Source organism: Lepidochelys olivacea, assembly GCF_965140295.1.
Source record: "Lepidochelys olivacea isolate rLepOli2 genome assembly, chromosome: 6".
Classification (NCBI taxonomy): Eukaryota; Metazoa; Chordata; order Testudines; family Cheloniidae; genus Lepidochelys; species Lepidochelys olivacea.
The window spans coordinates 18758806-18776467 of record NC_140416.1 but is presented as its reverse complement, the minus strand read 5'-3'; the positions used below and the strand labels follow the sequence as shown (position 1 = coordinate 18776467).

The 17662-nt window shown below is 48.8% G+C and overlaps 1 protein-coding gene across 2 annotated transcripts in view; it reads right to left on the bottom strand.

Annotated features, from left to right (window-relative positions):
* PNPLA2 (patatin like domain 2, triacylglycerol lipase) overlaps positions 1-15904 on the bottom strand; it is a 51483-nt gene extending 35579 nt beyond the window's left edge. For both annotated transcript variants that reach the window (XM_084630868.1, XM_084630869.1), the window contains exon 1: positions 15436-15904. In XM_084630868.1, the coding sequence (XP_084486994.1) occupies positions 15436-15622 (187 nt within the window). In that variant the 5' untranslated portion in view covers positions 15623-15904. The remainder of the gene's footprint in view (positions 1-15435) is intronic.
* Positions 15905-17662: the final 1758 nt, after the last annotated feature.

Below are 17662 nucleotides of genomic sequence, written 5' to 3'. Positions count from 1 at the left end.
GTAAATGCTTCATTCGTCAGAGGGCCTGTGCAGAACTCAGATACAGCATTGTACAAACAGTTCTGCGAAGGAGGGTTCCTAGAAAGCCTGGCCATAGGCCATAAATAGCCTGCTCTTTTTTCCTTGAGTTTTCCGGCTCATTTCCCTCTAGTTTTCAATGGGAGCAGAATAAGAGATCGGTTACAGTTCCCCTATCTAGGTAAGCAAGTACTGTTACCCTCTACGGCAGACTTGTCCCCACCAGGGTGCCCTCCTGTGGCAAGACTGATAAATCCTGCCTCAGTTTCTCCTACAGTCCCTGAGGCTGCCTGAGTTTCCTTATCTTCTCTACCACCAATAAAACTTGACTGTCACCTCCTTGGTGGAGGACAGAAACGTTACCATCCTAATTGTAACCCTGCTTCTGGGCATAGTTGCATTTATACTAAAAAATTTATCAGCAGATCCTTCAGATTACGACGATTCTCAAAACCCCAAAGTAAAACAGATTAAAATGTAGCAGTTCTCCAGCTGCACACCAGGGACCATCTCCAGGCCACCCACCAGAGAGTCAATAGTCCCACTTCAATTCCTCTGCCCCTCTTCCAGAGCCTCTACGCCCCTCAAAGTTCCCCAGGCTGTTCCAACTCCTCTCCACAGCCTGCAACTTAGACCTTCTGCAAGAGAGCTTGATGCAGTGTTCTGCTCTGGAAACCCCTTCGCTGACAAGTCTTATCCCTACTCATGGGAAACTCCTTCCAGAATCAACCCTCAGCCTGCACTGGCTGAGCTGGTTCTTCCCCTTTATTGGGGGGGCCTCTGCACAAGCCTTCCCCTCACCAGGGCTTCCCTCCAGTGACTCCCATCCATAGCACTCCTCAAATAGTGCATCAGTTCTCTACACACTAGTTCCCCCCAGCAGCTCCTGACTATGGCTCTCATGCAACTCTCACCAGCTCTCTGCTGCTCTTTCCTGTTGCCTGGGTCATTCTAGAGGCCAGGTGCCCTGTATCAGACCCCATCCATCTCATCACAGGTGACTTGAACCCATTCTCTCAAAGGGGCCGGTTACTCTTCAACACCCCCATTTTACAGGTGAGTGGCTAAAGCTGCAAGATCAAGGAACAAATGTTGCTGGAGCTCAGCCCCCACAATCAAGGCCAGATATTCAAAAGGGCTCAGCAGGTTGTTTCAGAAGGGCTCAGCATCCATCTGACCCACACTATAGGTGCCAAGTACTAGAGGTCTGGCTTCATGTGACCTGCCGAAAGACATGGAATATGGCAGAGTGGACAACTGGACTTCCCTCCCCTGGGTCCCAGGGCAGTGCTTCAGCCACAAGGCCAGCCCTCCTACCTAATAAATAGGTATTACGTACAGGTTATGCTAACTGTTTCAGTCTGAGTAGAGACCCACTGGCCACAGTTTATTTAACAAAACAAACAAAAACACACAACCTAAAGGCTCCTTTTGGGGTTAGTCTTTGGAGACCAAGAGGTGTGGCCATCAGCTGTGGTCCAGTTTCCTATTAGGAGATCAACCCCAACTAGAAATAGGTCTGTCCCCTTTCCCTGCCCCATCGAAGAGTGAGGAGATGGTAGATAAAAATGGATTTAAGCCACCTTGGGTTTTGCCTCAGCTCTCACAAGTCAATCATCCCACATGCTGCTACCTTCCACCCCGCATACACAGCGCGGTAAGACACCGTCCCAGAGTCCATATGTAAGCACAGTTGTTTGAGTTCCATCTATGCAAGGCAGCTGGCAACTCTGCCAGAGTGCAAGGCAGGATATATTGGCCATGAAGGGCTAACAGGAATTCAGTTGTGTTTTTTCAGCTAAACAGTACACTGGAGAGAGCTAGTGGGAGCAAGCAGGTGAACTGTACAAGCTGCCATTCTTAGTTACATTTTACATCTAAAACCTTTATGTTAGAGTCCAAGGCATTGCACAATAGTAAGTCATGTGAACAGCGGTCTGACTCACTACTACCTTTGTATCAGGCATTGAAATACTTGCCTATGCCAAGCCATGAATAAGGGAGCCGCTGCTGAGCAAGCGGGTAGAGAAGAGCTTAGCTTAGACTGGCAGCCAGGATCATTCTGCTTTGTTGCTATTGGGATTAAAGCAGTTGATCCAGGCTGGATCATCTTTTCTTTCATCATAAGATAATTCCCTTATGTAAGTCTTAATACAGTGATCAGCAATGCAGCATTAGAGAGATGTTAGCATGGCAGAACAAAGCACAAAAGGGGGAGGTTTTAAAATAAGACTGACCCTCTCTACCCAGGAATCTAGCAAGACATACTGAAGAGCCAACTTCAGCCCTCTCTCTCTCTCCAGGCAACCCTCCAGAACTCAGTGGAACCGCTCTGATGGGAGGACAGAATGAAACCCACTAAGCACAAGGGACGATTCTGTTCTGACCCCCTGCTCCTGGGTTAAGGAGAGATCAGAACTTTCTGCCATGTGGCATCTATAGGAGATGAGATTGATCAGGAGCTGCATGCCAAGTAAACTGCAATGCTCATTTCTTTGAGGTCCCCACCCTGCAAATGCCAGAAGCAGGAAGACAGGAGACAAACACACACGCACGCACACACCCCCACCCAAACCCCCTCCAGGAGAGTTAAATGGCCTGAGTCTCTACTGCCTTGTACAGGCATAGATGACCACACACAGGGCAAAAATGGGGCCTTATTCTCTTGCAGTTCAAATCTGGAGCAACTCCACTAAAACCAATGGTGTTGAAACTAGTCCAATGTGCATCAGGTGCGGGTAAAATGCTACCACTCAAACTCACTAGTGAGTGACAACTGCTTCACCTGGGGTTAAGTGACTACCCAAGGCGGGAGGCAGTGAAGAATCAGGTGCTCAGCTGACAGGTCTGCAGGACAAGCCAAGATCAGCACAGCGAAAACTGCTGTCCTGGTACAAATGTGTCACACTGGGCGCACCTCCACTACAGGAGATATCGGCTACATGCTCTTGCCCCAAGGTATAGATGCAGTCGGGTTAGGACAGGGGAGTCTTGCTTTGGGAGAATGAACCCAACACACAAAAAGCTAAGGCCAGCTCCTCAATGGGGGTAAATCAGCAGAGCTGCATGGATTTACCCTGTAGCATTGGTGCAGCTGTTCGAGAAGCTGCAGTGAAATTAGACAGCCTTTCAGCCAGAACTCTGTACTTCCATTGCAAGGCAGGAGAGAGGCAAAGAAGCAGCAGTCAGTCTGTGCCCATTTTCAGGGGTAGAGGGTAGCACAGAGAAAAATCCACAGAGTACTTGACAGATTTCATGTAGCCTCAAAACCTGGGGGGGAGGGGGGAGCAGAACGACCATACATAGCACATCCCCACCCACACCCCTGCAGAGCTCACCAGGCCATCTGCCTTGGAAAGCAGCAAGAACAAAAGGTAATTTCTGCCCTAGTCAGCTGATGAGAACCAGCCCTTATCACCTTGGTTTCTCCTGTCACTCACTCAGACTGGAGAAAGCCAGACTGCTTCTGTTGAGATCTGGGCCCTGTACTGACTGGGCCTGGGGGAGTTAATAGCCACTAGCCCATGGGGGATAAGCATGAACACAGGAGTCATGCTGGCTGTGTCAGATTACCAAGCGAGTTACTTTCCTTGCCATTCTTTCTCCAACCCCACCCGGGCCCACATGGTCAAAGTTTAAAATATATCTACTCCAGGGATTAGTGTCCTAACCCAAATCCCATTGAATGTAGAGAAAAAAAGATTCCCGTTCCCCAGATAGGAAAGATGGTCTTGTGCCTAAAGCACTGAACTAGGCCTGAGAAGCTTGTGTTTGATACCTACCTCTGCTACAGGCGCCTCTTGTGAGCTCATGCAAGTCGTTAATCTCACTGTGCCTCAATAAAAAGGGGCTAGTAATACTTCCTGTGTCTGAATAGTCTCTTTAGGCTGTAATTTTTTTAGCACAGGGACTCCTCTCTTAATAGGTGCATGTACAGAAGTCTCCTTTTGCTAGAGCCTCCCACCCAAGATCAGCACCTACCACAATAAGAATAAGACTTCAAGAGCTTGCACCAATTCATGAAAAAACCAGGGCCCTTGAGGAGCAGTGTTAGGCTCCAAGCACATTCTGTGCACAAGAGATCAGCTTTTCCAGTTGGCACTATATGCCAGCCACCTTATGCTATGCCAAGCGCCTGTTATGGCCCCACTTGCTATGTCCTCTTTGCCCTTCCATCATGTGGGTATGTATTAAGAGCAACATTACACCAGCCAACTTTTCTCCAGCAGTATTAGGCCGACAGGGCAAATTGACAGCAACTAAGTCATAATGAGAAATTTTGCTCTGAGTCACCCTGGGAGGAGACCAGGGACACATTTAGCTTTGCAAGGAATCCCTTTCCATATGGGATTTACTTATGGGGGTGGGGAGGAAGGGCTGAAAGGTTAGCAGGTTCTCTTCGGGTTGTGATGCTACAATACCAGAAATGAAGGGAAGATTATCATCATGGCCCACAAGCAGCCGATTCTTGAGCACAAAAAATGACTGACATTTCTAACCAACTGAGATCTGAGTGTACTGGTCACAAAGCATAGCATGCAGCCCTGTTTAAAAGCTAACCCTCTGCTCCTCCTACAAAGCTGTTAAACAGGATAGAAGCCTGAGGAATCATGAGACAGCAGAGTTTAGCCTGAGACCTGCCAGGCAGAGCAGAGCCCTCATGGAGCTAAGAATGTGCCTGGAATTGGCTTCTCTGTACGTGCATGTATTTTAGGAGACTTAGGGCTTGTCAACAGGGCAGAGTAGCTGTCCCCCACACACTCTTATTTCAGAATGCATCCATACAGGGAATTATACTAAATTTAAATATAGTGGTTTAAAATTCACACCCTACCATATGCCAGCATAGCCTTCCTGCGTAGCCAAGCCCTAAGTAAGTTGCATCCAGGGACCCCACTAAGAGGTGAATTGGGGCAGGTCATGTTGGCCTTGCTTAAGGGCTCACCCAACCATTAAGATCTTTCATCAGTTTCTGTTCCTCTCAGCCACGATAACTGGCAGGGGAGAAAGTCTCCCAGATGCTGCAGCCTTCAAATCCTACCTCCAAACAGGGGTCTTCAAAAACGATAAGAGAGAGACTTTGTGGTATGAACCCATTTCCCCTTCACAGCAAGGAACAATAATCAAGGTTTCCCACTCAACCAGGAGTCTGGAAAATGGCTGCTCAAAACACATTCACCAGGGTTTTATACCCTGGTTACTTGCCAGACCGCAGCCATCACAACAGCTGCACCTGCACCAGCAGACAGAGAAAAGCCATTATTTGTACTGGTGCAGCTCATCCTGGTTTCATCACAGCAGGTATGGTCCACAGGGACGACACTAGGTGTTTGCTCTCGTAAACTGATTGGCCATGGCTGGAATCAAGGCAAAACTCCCAGCATGGACAAGGTCCAAGACTTAGGAAGGGAAAACCATGACTTAGAGAGATCTGCATCTGAATCCCTTAGCCATGTTGTGGGGAGACAGAGAGAAGTCATCCTTCTGTAATGATCCTCTGCATCAGGGAGGATGAGTGATGTAGCTGTAGACCTTGGGAGGTGGCCAGCAGGCTACAATGAGCTTCTAATTATAAAGCTCCTCAGATTGGCCGCCCAATACACTAGTCTGTAGCGAAGTCCCTACTCTTTCATTCATAGTCTGTCGGAATCATTCCTTTCAGAGCCCGAAGCTCCTGCAGTCTGATCACAGGTAGTTACAAAGCCACAGAAGGCTGCGCCAGAAATGCAATGGCAATTTACTTCTGCACCGCACCCCTCTAGGCACTGATTAGACCAGACAAGTTACCTGCCCTAACTAATCCCTGCTGGGATCACCTCAACGTCTGGTTTGTTTAGGCATTTTAGTTGCAGATCACTTTCCACAGAAACGTGTTCCATGCGACCTCCACAGTACTGTGAACTGATGTCACAAGTTGTTGGCTGTGCCTGCAACCAGTCCTGAGCATGATCCAGACAGACCCCCTTTTGTTCTTCTGCCCAGGAAATCCGAGTGAGAATCTTCACGTTCATTTTTGTTGAGGTGCCTTGGCAGGGCAGGCCTCAGCATCACATGTAAGCTCTAATACAGTGGATTAATGCCTTCCTCCCAGGAGCCATCTTAGAAAGGTCACAGGACATTCTAATCACTTTGTGGCCTCTTGCAACAGGATCAAGTTTACCCACGAAAGCCACAGAGTAGTTAGTTTCCTCTTCCTCGTCTTTTTTGCTATCGGCCAACCCCTTTAATGTACTTGTTACTGCTTGACAAGCCAGGCAGCCTGACAAGAGTGCTACAGAGTGACCACTCCTAGATCTCCAGGATTCTGGGAGCTCTGAGGCTGCAGTCCAGCTCCCCTCCCTTCTGTGCTACCAAGCACACTTAGCAACTGAAGGAGTGAGGGAGACAAAAGGGTTGAACTGGGTAAGTTTAGAGGCTATGAAGAAAAGCCACCAGTGTGAGAGGATGCCAGCAGGCTCAGCATTCCGGTATCAGCTGTATTTTGCCTGGGGAGCAAGCACACACAATGCCACCCACTCTCTTTGCTCCATTCTTGTGAGCTGAAGGGGTGCTGAAACTCCAAAAGATAATGCTCTTTGACAGCAGGATTCTTGTCAGTTTCCAACCCCTGCCAGCTCATGAGAGCAGAGGGCCAGATACTCTACTGCTTTGCCACTTGCACGATCCCTTACAGCAGTATGGGGCATGTGCAATATGCAACTACATCAGAAGGCTTCACTCACTCATGCTGGTCAGGTCTCTTACACCCACTTTGCACGTGTATAAACGGCAGAAGAAGCAAGGCAGCAAGCAAAAGAGTCGGGCACAGATAGTCTGGGCTGAGTGGGGAGGGAGTGTGAGGCAAGAGTCCAACCACAATCATCTGCAAACCCAGTGCTTTGGAAGTTCATGTGGTTGAGTCACGCAATTTAGAGAAAATGATCCAATGGGCTACTGGACAAACAGACACACACACAGTTCACAAGCCTTAAGTTTGGTTTACCTAACACTTCTAGCTCTAGAGAAGCCAAGGGAGATTTCAGACTGAGAAGAGATTTCGGGGGAGAAAAAGGACTGATTCAGTCTGGAGGAGGTCAGTCTTGATATAATCCTTTGAAAGGCCAATGGAATAGAATTACCATTTCCCTTCAAATAAAATGCTAACCTGACATGCATTAACAGTCAAATGGCAAACAAAAAAGACTTTCCATATTATAAGCAGGCCTCACATGATCTTAAAAGGATTTCTCTAGAGATGAGCAAGTAATATGATCAATCATCATTGCTGTCAACTTTTTCCAGCTGGGAAGACTAGTGAGGGGGCAGCAAGTCAGGGACCTGTGGAACCACGGTGGGAGGGAAACTGTCAGTCTGCAAGCCAAGGACATTTGCCAGCTGACAGATTTGGTGCCTGTGTGGATGCACCATACCATCATGATTTAAGACTCAGGGCTTCACCTCTACTGATTCTGGAGTAGGTTATACTGATCGCTGGGGAAGAAAAAAAATATATATACATCAATGGAGTATTTTGCATGTAGATGCAAGGTGGTAGTTCTTCCAAACAAGGCCATAGTGGCTACTTAAAGTTTGAGGGGCCCCCCTTTCTTAAGTGTGTTTGTGAGGCACCATGCATAATTACAGATTTCCACACAAGTTCTTCCCAGGATCTTAAGAAGCTGTCCATATGCCACAACTACGCAATTTATACCTGGGGTAGGGAATCTCCTTTTCATGTGGAGACAGCTTCAGGCTGTCCCATTTCCTTCCCTCGTTCCATGATTGCACAGAAAGTCATAGACTATTGCCTCCCAATCTACACTTTGCTGGCCAGACTTCAGCTAATGAAAGATGGGGTCACTCCGACTTCAGGGGGTGGGGGGGGGCTTTGCCTAGGTCTATTAACAGGGGATTTGGTCCAACATTTTCCATACACAGTAATCTCTGCTGTCTGTTTATAAGCCATTGTGTGCACGCTATGAACAAACTCCCGAGGTGTCCTTTTTAGCAGGGGTTATTATTGTTCATTGACCTCAGTGAGCCTCAGCAGAAAGGAAAATGTGCTGCCCGCACAAAGGTCTCTGGTGTTGAGCAGTGGTCTTCCTTGGGGTCACATGACAGCTTATTGTGTTATCACCCGAGAGCATATACCTGAACATCAAATAGCCATTGCCTCGTCCCAGATCAAGGCTGGGACAAAAGGTCTTAACTATGACACCAATAAAACCTTGGTATAGCCTCTAACCTAAGGACACCCTCTTAAAGAATGTCATGAGCAAACAACATTATCCTGCTCATAAATCTGTGGCCTCCTCTATGTTGGCTCACAGCTGTGTGTGCAGGATTCTCATTACTGGTGAAGTCCTTACATGCTTTATGGCATTTGCTGATAGTGTCAGATTATTTATGCTTCAAGTGAATCATTGATAACATGTTTTTGTGGTAACCAGGTGTGTACAACAAAGCTGCCTCCTCCTTGAAAAAGTGGAGGATTTAGCAGAGCCAATCTGCATTCATTTATGCTACTCTACAGCAGAGAGCAATTGCATGTTACAGGAATACTAGAGATGGTTACAGGTCCATGGACATTATAGGTTACATAACCCAGAAAGGATGATCTGCTGGTCTAAGCATCAGGTTTAAAATGCCAAGGTTCTCTAGAACCAAACGTTCAAAGTCCAGAAGAGTTGATATTGGCAGTCATCCCTCTAAGGCAGATCTATCAACAATGCAATTGGATTATTGGAGATGGTTATAGGTAACTCAAAGGATGGGGTCAGGAGAGATTTTACTGCACAGTAGAGAAGGTCCCCAGTTTAAATAGTCCATGGCACTAAGAACAGAGTTCTGTCCTAGAGTTCACATCCAAGTTTGCCCCATCTCACTTCCCCACTGTTTAAAAAACAGCTGCTTTCTCCTCTGACCCAGACATGGCTACATTTTAAAAGTGGTTCATGCTACCTACAGCTGTAATTTGCACATTGACATGCCTTGAAATTGTTTGCAACGCTACAAGTATTTAGCGATATCCAAGTTCGCATTAAGAGGGCTCTAATGTAGAATGTGCTCCACACCAAGTGCACAGGCATCGTACTGGTGTAGGACACTACCTTACGTACTTCAGATGTAGAGGATATGCTACCAATGCAGCTACCCTCTCAGAAGCATCCAAAATCCTCAATCCACTGTGATGCCCATGGAGGCATACCTATACCTAACAATAGCTAGGTGAGGGTCCATTCGGGATTTATTAAAACCTCTTGTTCACCTATATTATTTCTAAATAAGAGCCCACATAGAGTGCATATACACAACTGTGTTCCTTCCACTATCACCCTTGTCTTTGCTCTGTGTTTCTCACTCACCTGTGGCATCTTGCCCCTGTTTAAACTAACAGTTCTTTGGTCAGGCACTCTGTTCCATGTTTGTACAGCCTCTACCACAATGAGGCCCTGATCTTGACTGGTGCTCAACCATAATACAAATAAATTGCTCCTAATTCAGGGATGTTGGAGAATTAACCCAGTGACAAGTTGGAGGCAATCAGAGACCATGATAGTTGCATGCTGCAGGGACCAAGTGCAGACTGGGAAGATGCTGCTACTAACAGAAGCCTGACTGTAGGGGCCTTGGGGCTTTGACTCAAAGCCCCGTGAAGCTAGCAGAAGGAGTCTTTCCACTGACTTGGATCAGGACTTTTGAGACAGAATGAAATCAGGCAGAATGCGCTAACATACAAGAGAACCTCACCCCTGCCCAGACAGCATTTGACATGGCATGATGAGGTCCAGTTGAGTTCAGAGGCAAGGTACATATGCACCATAGCCTCAGTCATATCTGCAGGCAAACAGGGCTTCTCCAAAGTGCCCCTCTGCTTGTCATCAATCAATAGAAACAAAGATACTTTAGTGTTGTAATTTGATGATCAGAGGGCACCACAGGGCAGCTGCCACAATTGCATTAGAACCCTGAGCAACCAGTATCCTGCAGCACCTGCTACCACCCAGCTTCCAACATGTGTCATGCAGCCACTGATAGCTTTTCCTGGAACAAGCTGTTTTGCTGACAAGTGCAGGAGTCTGCAACCTTTGTGTCCTCTCCCATTAGTGATTCAGTCCATGCACTCCAAGCCTAACCTTGGAACTACAGTCTAGGGTTCAGAGTCAAGTGTTTACGACAGGGATGAGGTGCAGGGACTGTTGGACGTGCCCAGCTGGGCACCAAGGCCACTTTTACCTTCAGTGGCAAACCAGAGTCAGCCATTTTGCGTTCTGTTGACTCGTCTGCTCTCCCATTAACGGAAATGACAGGTGCCAGCTACCTACAGAGCACCACACACAGCTACAGAAATAGACTGGACACACCAAGTTCAGATCAGATTTCAAACCATCCTACAGAACACAGAAGGGTTTGGATCTAGGTACTGAATCCTCTGCAGACAAATCAACTTGGCTTCATTGACTTCAATGGAGTTGTGTTGATTCACACCAGCTCAGGATCTGGTTTTAGGCTGGTCTCTCCTCAGTACTTATCCCCCAACACCCCCCAGGATATAGGCAAATAAATATTATTAATCCTAGTTTATAGGAGTCCCTGATTGTGGATTCTTTGGGGGCAGGGACTGTGTGCCTAGACAGCACCTGGCATACTATAGGTGTTACCTGAATACAAACAGGAATAGCGGTAGACGGGATAAGTTACTTGCTTGAGGCTACAAAGGGAATCTGTGTCAGAGCGAAAAGCAGTACTCAGGAGTTCCTGGCACCCAGTTTCTTGTTTACAAGAGTTTTCCTTGCAGATCAGGGTGGCAATGGGATTCTCTGAGTAGAAATGAAGGTTATGTCTACCCTACAGCCTATGTCAGCATAACGTATGTTGCTTAGGGGTGTGAATAAGCCACTCCCGAGTGACGTAAGTTACACCAACATTAAGTGCTTGTGCACAGCGCTACGTCAGCAGGAGAGCTTCTCCAGCTGACATAGCTTCTGCCACTTTGGGGGGGGGGGGGGCAGAGTTTATGCCCATGGGAGAGCTCTCTCCCGTCAGCACAGAGCATCTTCCCCTCATGCACTGCAGCGGCAGGGCTGTATCGGCACAACTGTGCCGCTGTACGTCTAGACATGACCTAGTTGTTCTGTCATTGACCAAAGTTCAATGGTGGACAGAGAAGCAGCTGCATCAGGCGAGTCCCTGGCAGCGGCAGCTCTCTCTAGACGGAATACTCCATGGGAAGTGATAGATTAAAGAAGTCCTACCCCCTCCACCAGAGCAACTGGCACAAGGAGCAAGGCTACAGTCTCAGACTGCAGTATGGGTAGCCCATATACTCCCCACCCATGGTACATTCTGGCAAATTCCCTGCAAATAAGTGTTTGAGGTCCCATAGGGCGCAGTTACATCTAGACTGGTTGTCACTGTAGAAGTAGTCATGTTGGGGGAAAAGCCAGTTACAGTCTATAGCAGTGGTTCTCAACCAGGGGTACAAAGTCAGTACAAACTAAAACTTCATGAGACAATGACTTGTTTATACTGCTCTATACACTGAGCTGTAAGTACAATATTTATATTCCAATTGATTTTATAATTCTATGGTAAAAATGAGAAAGTCAGCCATATTTCAGTCATTGTGTGCTGGGACACTTTTGTATTTTTGTGTCTGATTTTGTAAGCAAGTAGTTTAAGTGAAGTGTAACTTCGGGCTATGCAAAACAAATCAGACTCCTGAAAGGGTACAGTAGTCTGGAAATGTTGAGAGCCACTGGCCTATAAGTCCCTGATGTAGGTAAAACATGGTTTGGTCTTGCCACACAAGTTGGCCTGATCCATTGCATGCAGGCCCCCCACTCCAAAACCACAGCAGGTTCCACAGAACAGACAGAACTTTTAGAGAGGCCTAACTTCCGGGGATCAAGGGAGAGGAACACCAAGTGGCAAGTATAACCACTTGTTATTGTACCCAAGCGTAGAGTGTGATTATATCCTAGTATAAAGAGGCAGATACTCGTGAGTCGTTGTTAACCCCTTCACCTCTGAATTCTTTGCACCCATACACAAAACATGCCTCAGTGTGTGTATACGTGCACACACTCTCCTCAGTTTAGTTACATAGAACATTTTAAAATCCATTATATTGCTGCATGTTGGACATGGTGGCATTTCTTAGCTATACAGGTCTGGCAATCCAGTCCACCAAGTGACTACAGTTTCCTGGACATTTCATCATGATAAATGAAAGGGGGGGGGAGAATTGGTCCCTTTTATGGACACCCAGCCAGCCAGCTATAAGTCCCTCTTGGTGGCTGTTCTCTGCTTGCTTTACCTGTAAAGGATTAAAAAAGTCCCCCAGGTAAACGAAAGGGAATGGGCACCTGACCAAAAGAGACAATGGGAAGGACAGAACTTTTTAAAATGGGGTGGGGGGGAGAGAAAAGAAAACTTCCTCTTTGTGTCTGTTTTTCTCCGGAAAAGACAGGAACAGGAAGCAGTTATGCTATGAGAAGCTTTAAGGCAGGTATGATCATAAATCATCAGATCCTAGAACTACTTATTTGTAACTCCCAAATGTGTAAGTAGATCAGGAATGTTTACAAAGATGGGATTAGGGTTATTACTGTTTATTTCTTATGGCTAATGGACTCCTCTGAGCTAACCCCAGATGCTTTGGTATGCTTGTAACCTTTAAGCTGAACCCCCAAGAAAGCTATTTTGGGTGCTTAATTTTTGTAATTGCTCTTTTAAAAATCTAGCAAAAGCCTAAGTTCCAAATGTATTTTCTTTTCTTTGGGTTTTTTTTTTTTTTTTTTTTTTAAAAAACAGGATTGTATTTTTGGTGTCCTAAAAGGTTTATGCATATGTTTAATTACCTGGCAGCAACAGCTGATTTCTTTTGTTTCTTAGCTCTTCCCTGAAGGGGGGAGGGAGGGTGAAAGGGCTTGAGAGTAACCAACAGGAAGGAATTCCCAAGTGCGTCTTCTTGGGTTCCAAAAGGGGTTTTGTTTGGGTGCTGGCAGCGTTTACCAAGCCAAGGTCAGAGAGAAGCTGTAACCTTGGGAGTTTACTACAAGCTTGGAGTGGCAAGTATTAATTTTAAAATCCTTGCGGGCCCCCACCCTCTGCACTTGAAGTGCCAGAGTGGGGAATCAGCCTTGACAGCATCACTGAACTCTTTGTATTATAGGGTCTCGTAAGCAGCTCAGGAATGAAAAAGAGCAGGTTTAGAAAGGTGATTGCCCCTTGTCCCCCTTATTTTCAGCCTCTCTATTTAAAGAGCTTTCCTAGTTTCTTGGAGACACAGATGATCAGCGTGGGTAGCCAAACTCATAAGCACATTATATGCTGTCCCTACTTTTTCCTCCAGTCACTTTTCTGCTTCCAGTACAAAGCCATTAAGAACTCATCTGCTCTATGTTTCCGTCCCCACACGGTGGTAAGAGTGACAACGAGCAAGGAGTAGGTTTCTTTTAACTACACTGAAGTTACAGAACTTCATCAAAAGCTGAATCTTCGCTTAGCTTGCGCCATTGTGGTCCAACAATGATGCAGGTTTAAAAAAAAAAAAGTCATGCTTAATTTCCTATATTAATTGGTTTTGATCAATCTGCATCACAACCATAATGCTAGTCCAGTATCACGAATGCACAGCAGTTCCCACCTAGCATGGTAATGTTATAACAAAAGTACCTTTTTAGAACAAAGTTCCACATTTTATCAATGCATTACAATGTACAAAACAGTTCACATTGCAAGACATGCTCTAAAGCAGGAGTGGGAAAACTATGGCCCATGGGCTGCATCTGGCCCTCAAGCTCCTGCTGAGGAGCAGAGTCTGGGGCTTTCCCCACTCTGGTGCTCCAGCTGGGGAACAGGGTCGGGGGCTGCTCCATGCAGCTCCCAGAAGCAGCAGCAGGGCCTCACTCTGGCTCTTAAGTGTAGGGGCACCCAGGGGGCTCCACTCTGCATGATGCCCCCACCCCAAGCGCTGCCCCCACAGCTCCCATTGGCCGGGAACTGCAGCCAATGGGAGCTACAGGGGCGGTGCCTGCAGACGGGGCAGTGTGCAGAGCCACCTGGCCTAGCCGGAGAAGGGACATGCCGCTGCTTCCAGGAACCACTCGAGGTAAGCGCCACCCAAAGCCTGCACCCCCAAGCCTCTCCCCACACCCCAACCCTCTGCCCCAGCCCTGATCCCCCTCCCACTGAACCCCTCAGTCCCAACCTGAACACCCTCCTGCATCCCAAACCCCTCATCCCCACCCCAGAGCCTGCCACCCTAGCCAGAGCCCTCACCCACCCCAGCCTGGAGCCCCCTCCTGCACCCTGAGCTCCTTATTTCTGGCCCCACCCCAGAGCCCACACCCCCAACCAGAGCCCTCCACCCCCAATTTTGTGAGCATTCATGGCCTGCCATACAATTTTTATTCCCAGATGTGCCCTCAGGCCAAAAAGTTTGCCCACCCCTGCTCTAAAGGTCCCCCCCAATCAACTACACTATAAATCAACATCCACTACGGGCCCACTGTACTCATTAGGCATCCTTTTATAAGTTTTCATGGGCTATATCAGGCTCATAGTGATCACTTACACAGAAGCTGGTCTCTGAAAAACCAGCTTCTCTGAAGTCTAGCCACATATACCCATCCATAAACAACAAGACTAATCTGGGTTGTTTTCACTTGCCATTTCAGATCAAAGGTCCCTCTTTGGTTTTAGTCTGTGCTCAGTGTTCCTGCATGGTCTTGTATAACAAACAAACAAACCTGAAAGGATATTTTGGAGGGAGAAGAGAGAAGTAGTAGTTCCCTGAAGGTGGATAAGATACATATAATTTAAGAAAAAGAGATCCCATGCTGGCACTCTTCTAGAATAGAGTCACTTTTATTCCAGACTAGTGTCCACAGGTGGAGCTGTTCCCAAATAGCTTATTCCACAACAGTTATGCTGCTCAGTTTCCCCATGAAGACCAGCCATAAGAGACAGTCAGTCCCATTCAAAGAGCTTCTACATTAAACAAAACAAAACACTGCTTATGTGCAGCTCAGAATTTACCAGCAGAAGGGATCACCTGGGGGCAAAACAGTTTGCCTAGTGGAGTGTATTTTTTGTTCTGGTGAACAGAGAGGATCCCTTATCGGCCTTCCCTTGTCCAGTGGATCTCAAACTTTTCCATCCCATGGCCCGCCTCCCATCTAGCCAGGATCTAGGGCAGGATCATGAACGCCCCCCTCCCGCCCCCCCCACACACACCTGTTTATGACACACACGCGCGTGCGAGCCACAACCCCAGGTTGACACCCACACACACACACCCCCACACACCCCGGCCCTACTTGACATGGGCTGGGAAGGCATAAGGCCGGGTCTGCCCTGCACTAGCAGCGGGGACAGGCTCTTTGATTTCCCACCGCCGCCGCCCACCCCGAAGCTATTTGAACTCCTCACCCAAGCAGGCTCCCGTGACCAGGGCCGTGGCCGTCAGGGCCCCGGCGGAGGCTCCGTAGATCGTCTTGGCGTTGGCTACCAGGAAGGGGGCATGCTCCCGGAGGCAGCTGGCCACCCCGATGTGGTACACCCCCAGGAAGCCGCAGCCCGCGAAGGAGATACTCCAGGGGGAGTCCAGGGGGAACATCGCCCCCCCCCCGCCTGGCGGCGCCTCTGGCAGGAGAGAGATGGGGGGCAGCCGAGGCTCGCCGAGCCCCCGGCGGACCGACGCCCCGCCTGGGCGACGCGAGCGGAGGACCGGAGCGGGGCACCAGCGAGGTAAGGGCAGGAGAAGCTGCGGCGCCCCGGATCCGCGTGCGTCGCTCTTCCCGCTCACATTCTCCGGGGCTCTGCCGGCCCTGGCCCGGGATAAAGGGGAATGGATGCGCGGCGGCGGCGGCACCTCCCTTCCTGCTCTGCCCGCTGCCAGCGCCTGATGAGCGGCAGGGAAGGGAGGGGAGGGGGGCAGCGTTATATCGGCGGCGGGCCTGCCCGGGGAGGGGCTCCGGTTTGTCAGCCGTGGGGTCGGAGCAGCCAATCCCACGCCCCATGCCAGGGGCCGGGGGGAGGAGACTCCTGCACCGGCTAATGGCAGCGGGGGGGCGAGCCTCTACCGCCCGCCCGGCGGGTGGGGCCATGCAAAGCCGGGGGTGGCATTGGGAGAGGACATCCCGCTCGGCGCCGGCGCCGGCAGCCGCTGCCGGGCCCCGTGCTAAAGGGGCAGCCCGCAAGGGCGCACAGCTGGGGAGCGCGCAGCTGGAAGGCACATGCGGCTCGCTGGGGTGCGCTCCGCAGTTGTGGGGCTGCCGGCTGCGGTAGCGTTCGGCCCAGACCGATGACAAGAGATCCCCTCGCTGGCCAGAGGAAGTCTGGCTAGGCACCCTAATGACTCTCTGTGTGTGTGTGTGTGTGTGTGTGTGGCGTGGCTTGTGTGTATTGTGATGACGCGTGTGTGTTTTGAGGACTGTGTGATGGGTTGCGTGTGAAGGGGGTGGAGGGCGTTGGCCTGGTGCGCATGTGTTTTTGTGGGGTGGAGAGTTCTGGAGGGGTGGGGCGGTTGTGGCATGTTGTGTGTGTATTCTAGGGTGGTTTGTGTATGTGGGAATAGTAGTTTTTGGAGTGTGTGTGTGTGGGGGGGGTGTTGTGGGCATACAAGGTTTTGGAGTGGGGGGGGTGTATCGTGGGGTGGGAGTACAGGATAGTGCAGTGAGGTGTGTACATTGTGGGGTGGTTTGTTTTTGTGTGTGTTGCTGAGGAACAAAGAAAAATATATATTTTAGTGTATTGTTGCTTTTGCTCTCTGTAGCTGGCCTACCCCAGCTGTTTACCCCAGCCCGCATTTTCCTGCACATCATCAGTGAGATGACCACACATGAAAACATACATATCACCCTCTACAAGGAGGATCCCAGTCCTTGGTGTGACTAATCTCTACATCAACTGGAGGGGCTATGGGGAGAAGGAAAAGCCGTAGCTGCAGGAGCACAGGTACCAGCTGGAGGCAGAAATGGGGAGAAAAGCCCAAGACTCCATATTCCACTTCAGGGACTAACAGAGCGGGAAGGGGCTCTGCACAGCACCCTGCAGCACAGGAGGATTGCGGAAGCTTGAACTTCCCTATTCATCCATGGAAATGACACATCAGCTGTGGGAGGCATGAACCACCCTGTTTATCTCTATGGGTGCTCTCCCCCATCTCCCATGAGCCTATGCCCTGTTGCAGAATACTAGTTTTCAAAGCTGCCACCTCACTCCCCTCCCTGTGGATTTTAGAGTAATTTGAATATTAAAATGAGGTCCTTAGTGGGGTGGGGGGCTGTATCTGAGGAACCCTTTGACCAAATTACCCCAAATTTGCACCAGGAGGTATACCCTGGCTCCTATTGTGCTGTACCAACATTCAAAATAATTGTCCTATGCACATGGATGTTTGAGCATTTTGAAAATTAAAACTGCTCATTTTGTGGGTGGCCATATATTGGGATCCCGCTTCCAATAGCCCCAGATTTTTACCACAAGTCCCAGACTCTCTTGCAACATGCCAGTATATCTGTGCACATGGACTCTAGAGCATTCTGATAATTAGGAGCATCTCATATTGGTGGGCTGCATCTCAAGAAACGTTTGATCAAATGGTGCTGAATTTGCTTCCCAAACACTGCTGAGCTCCTTTTGTGCATCTGGCAGC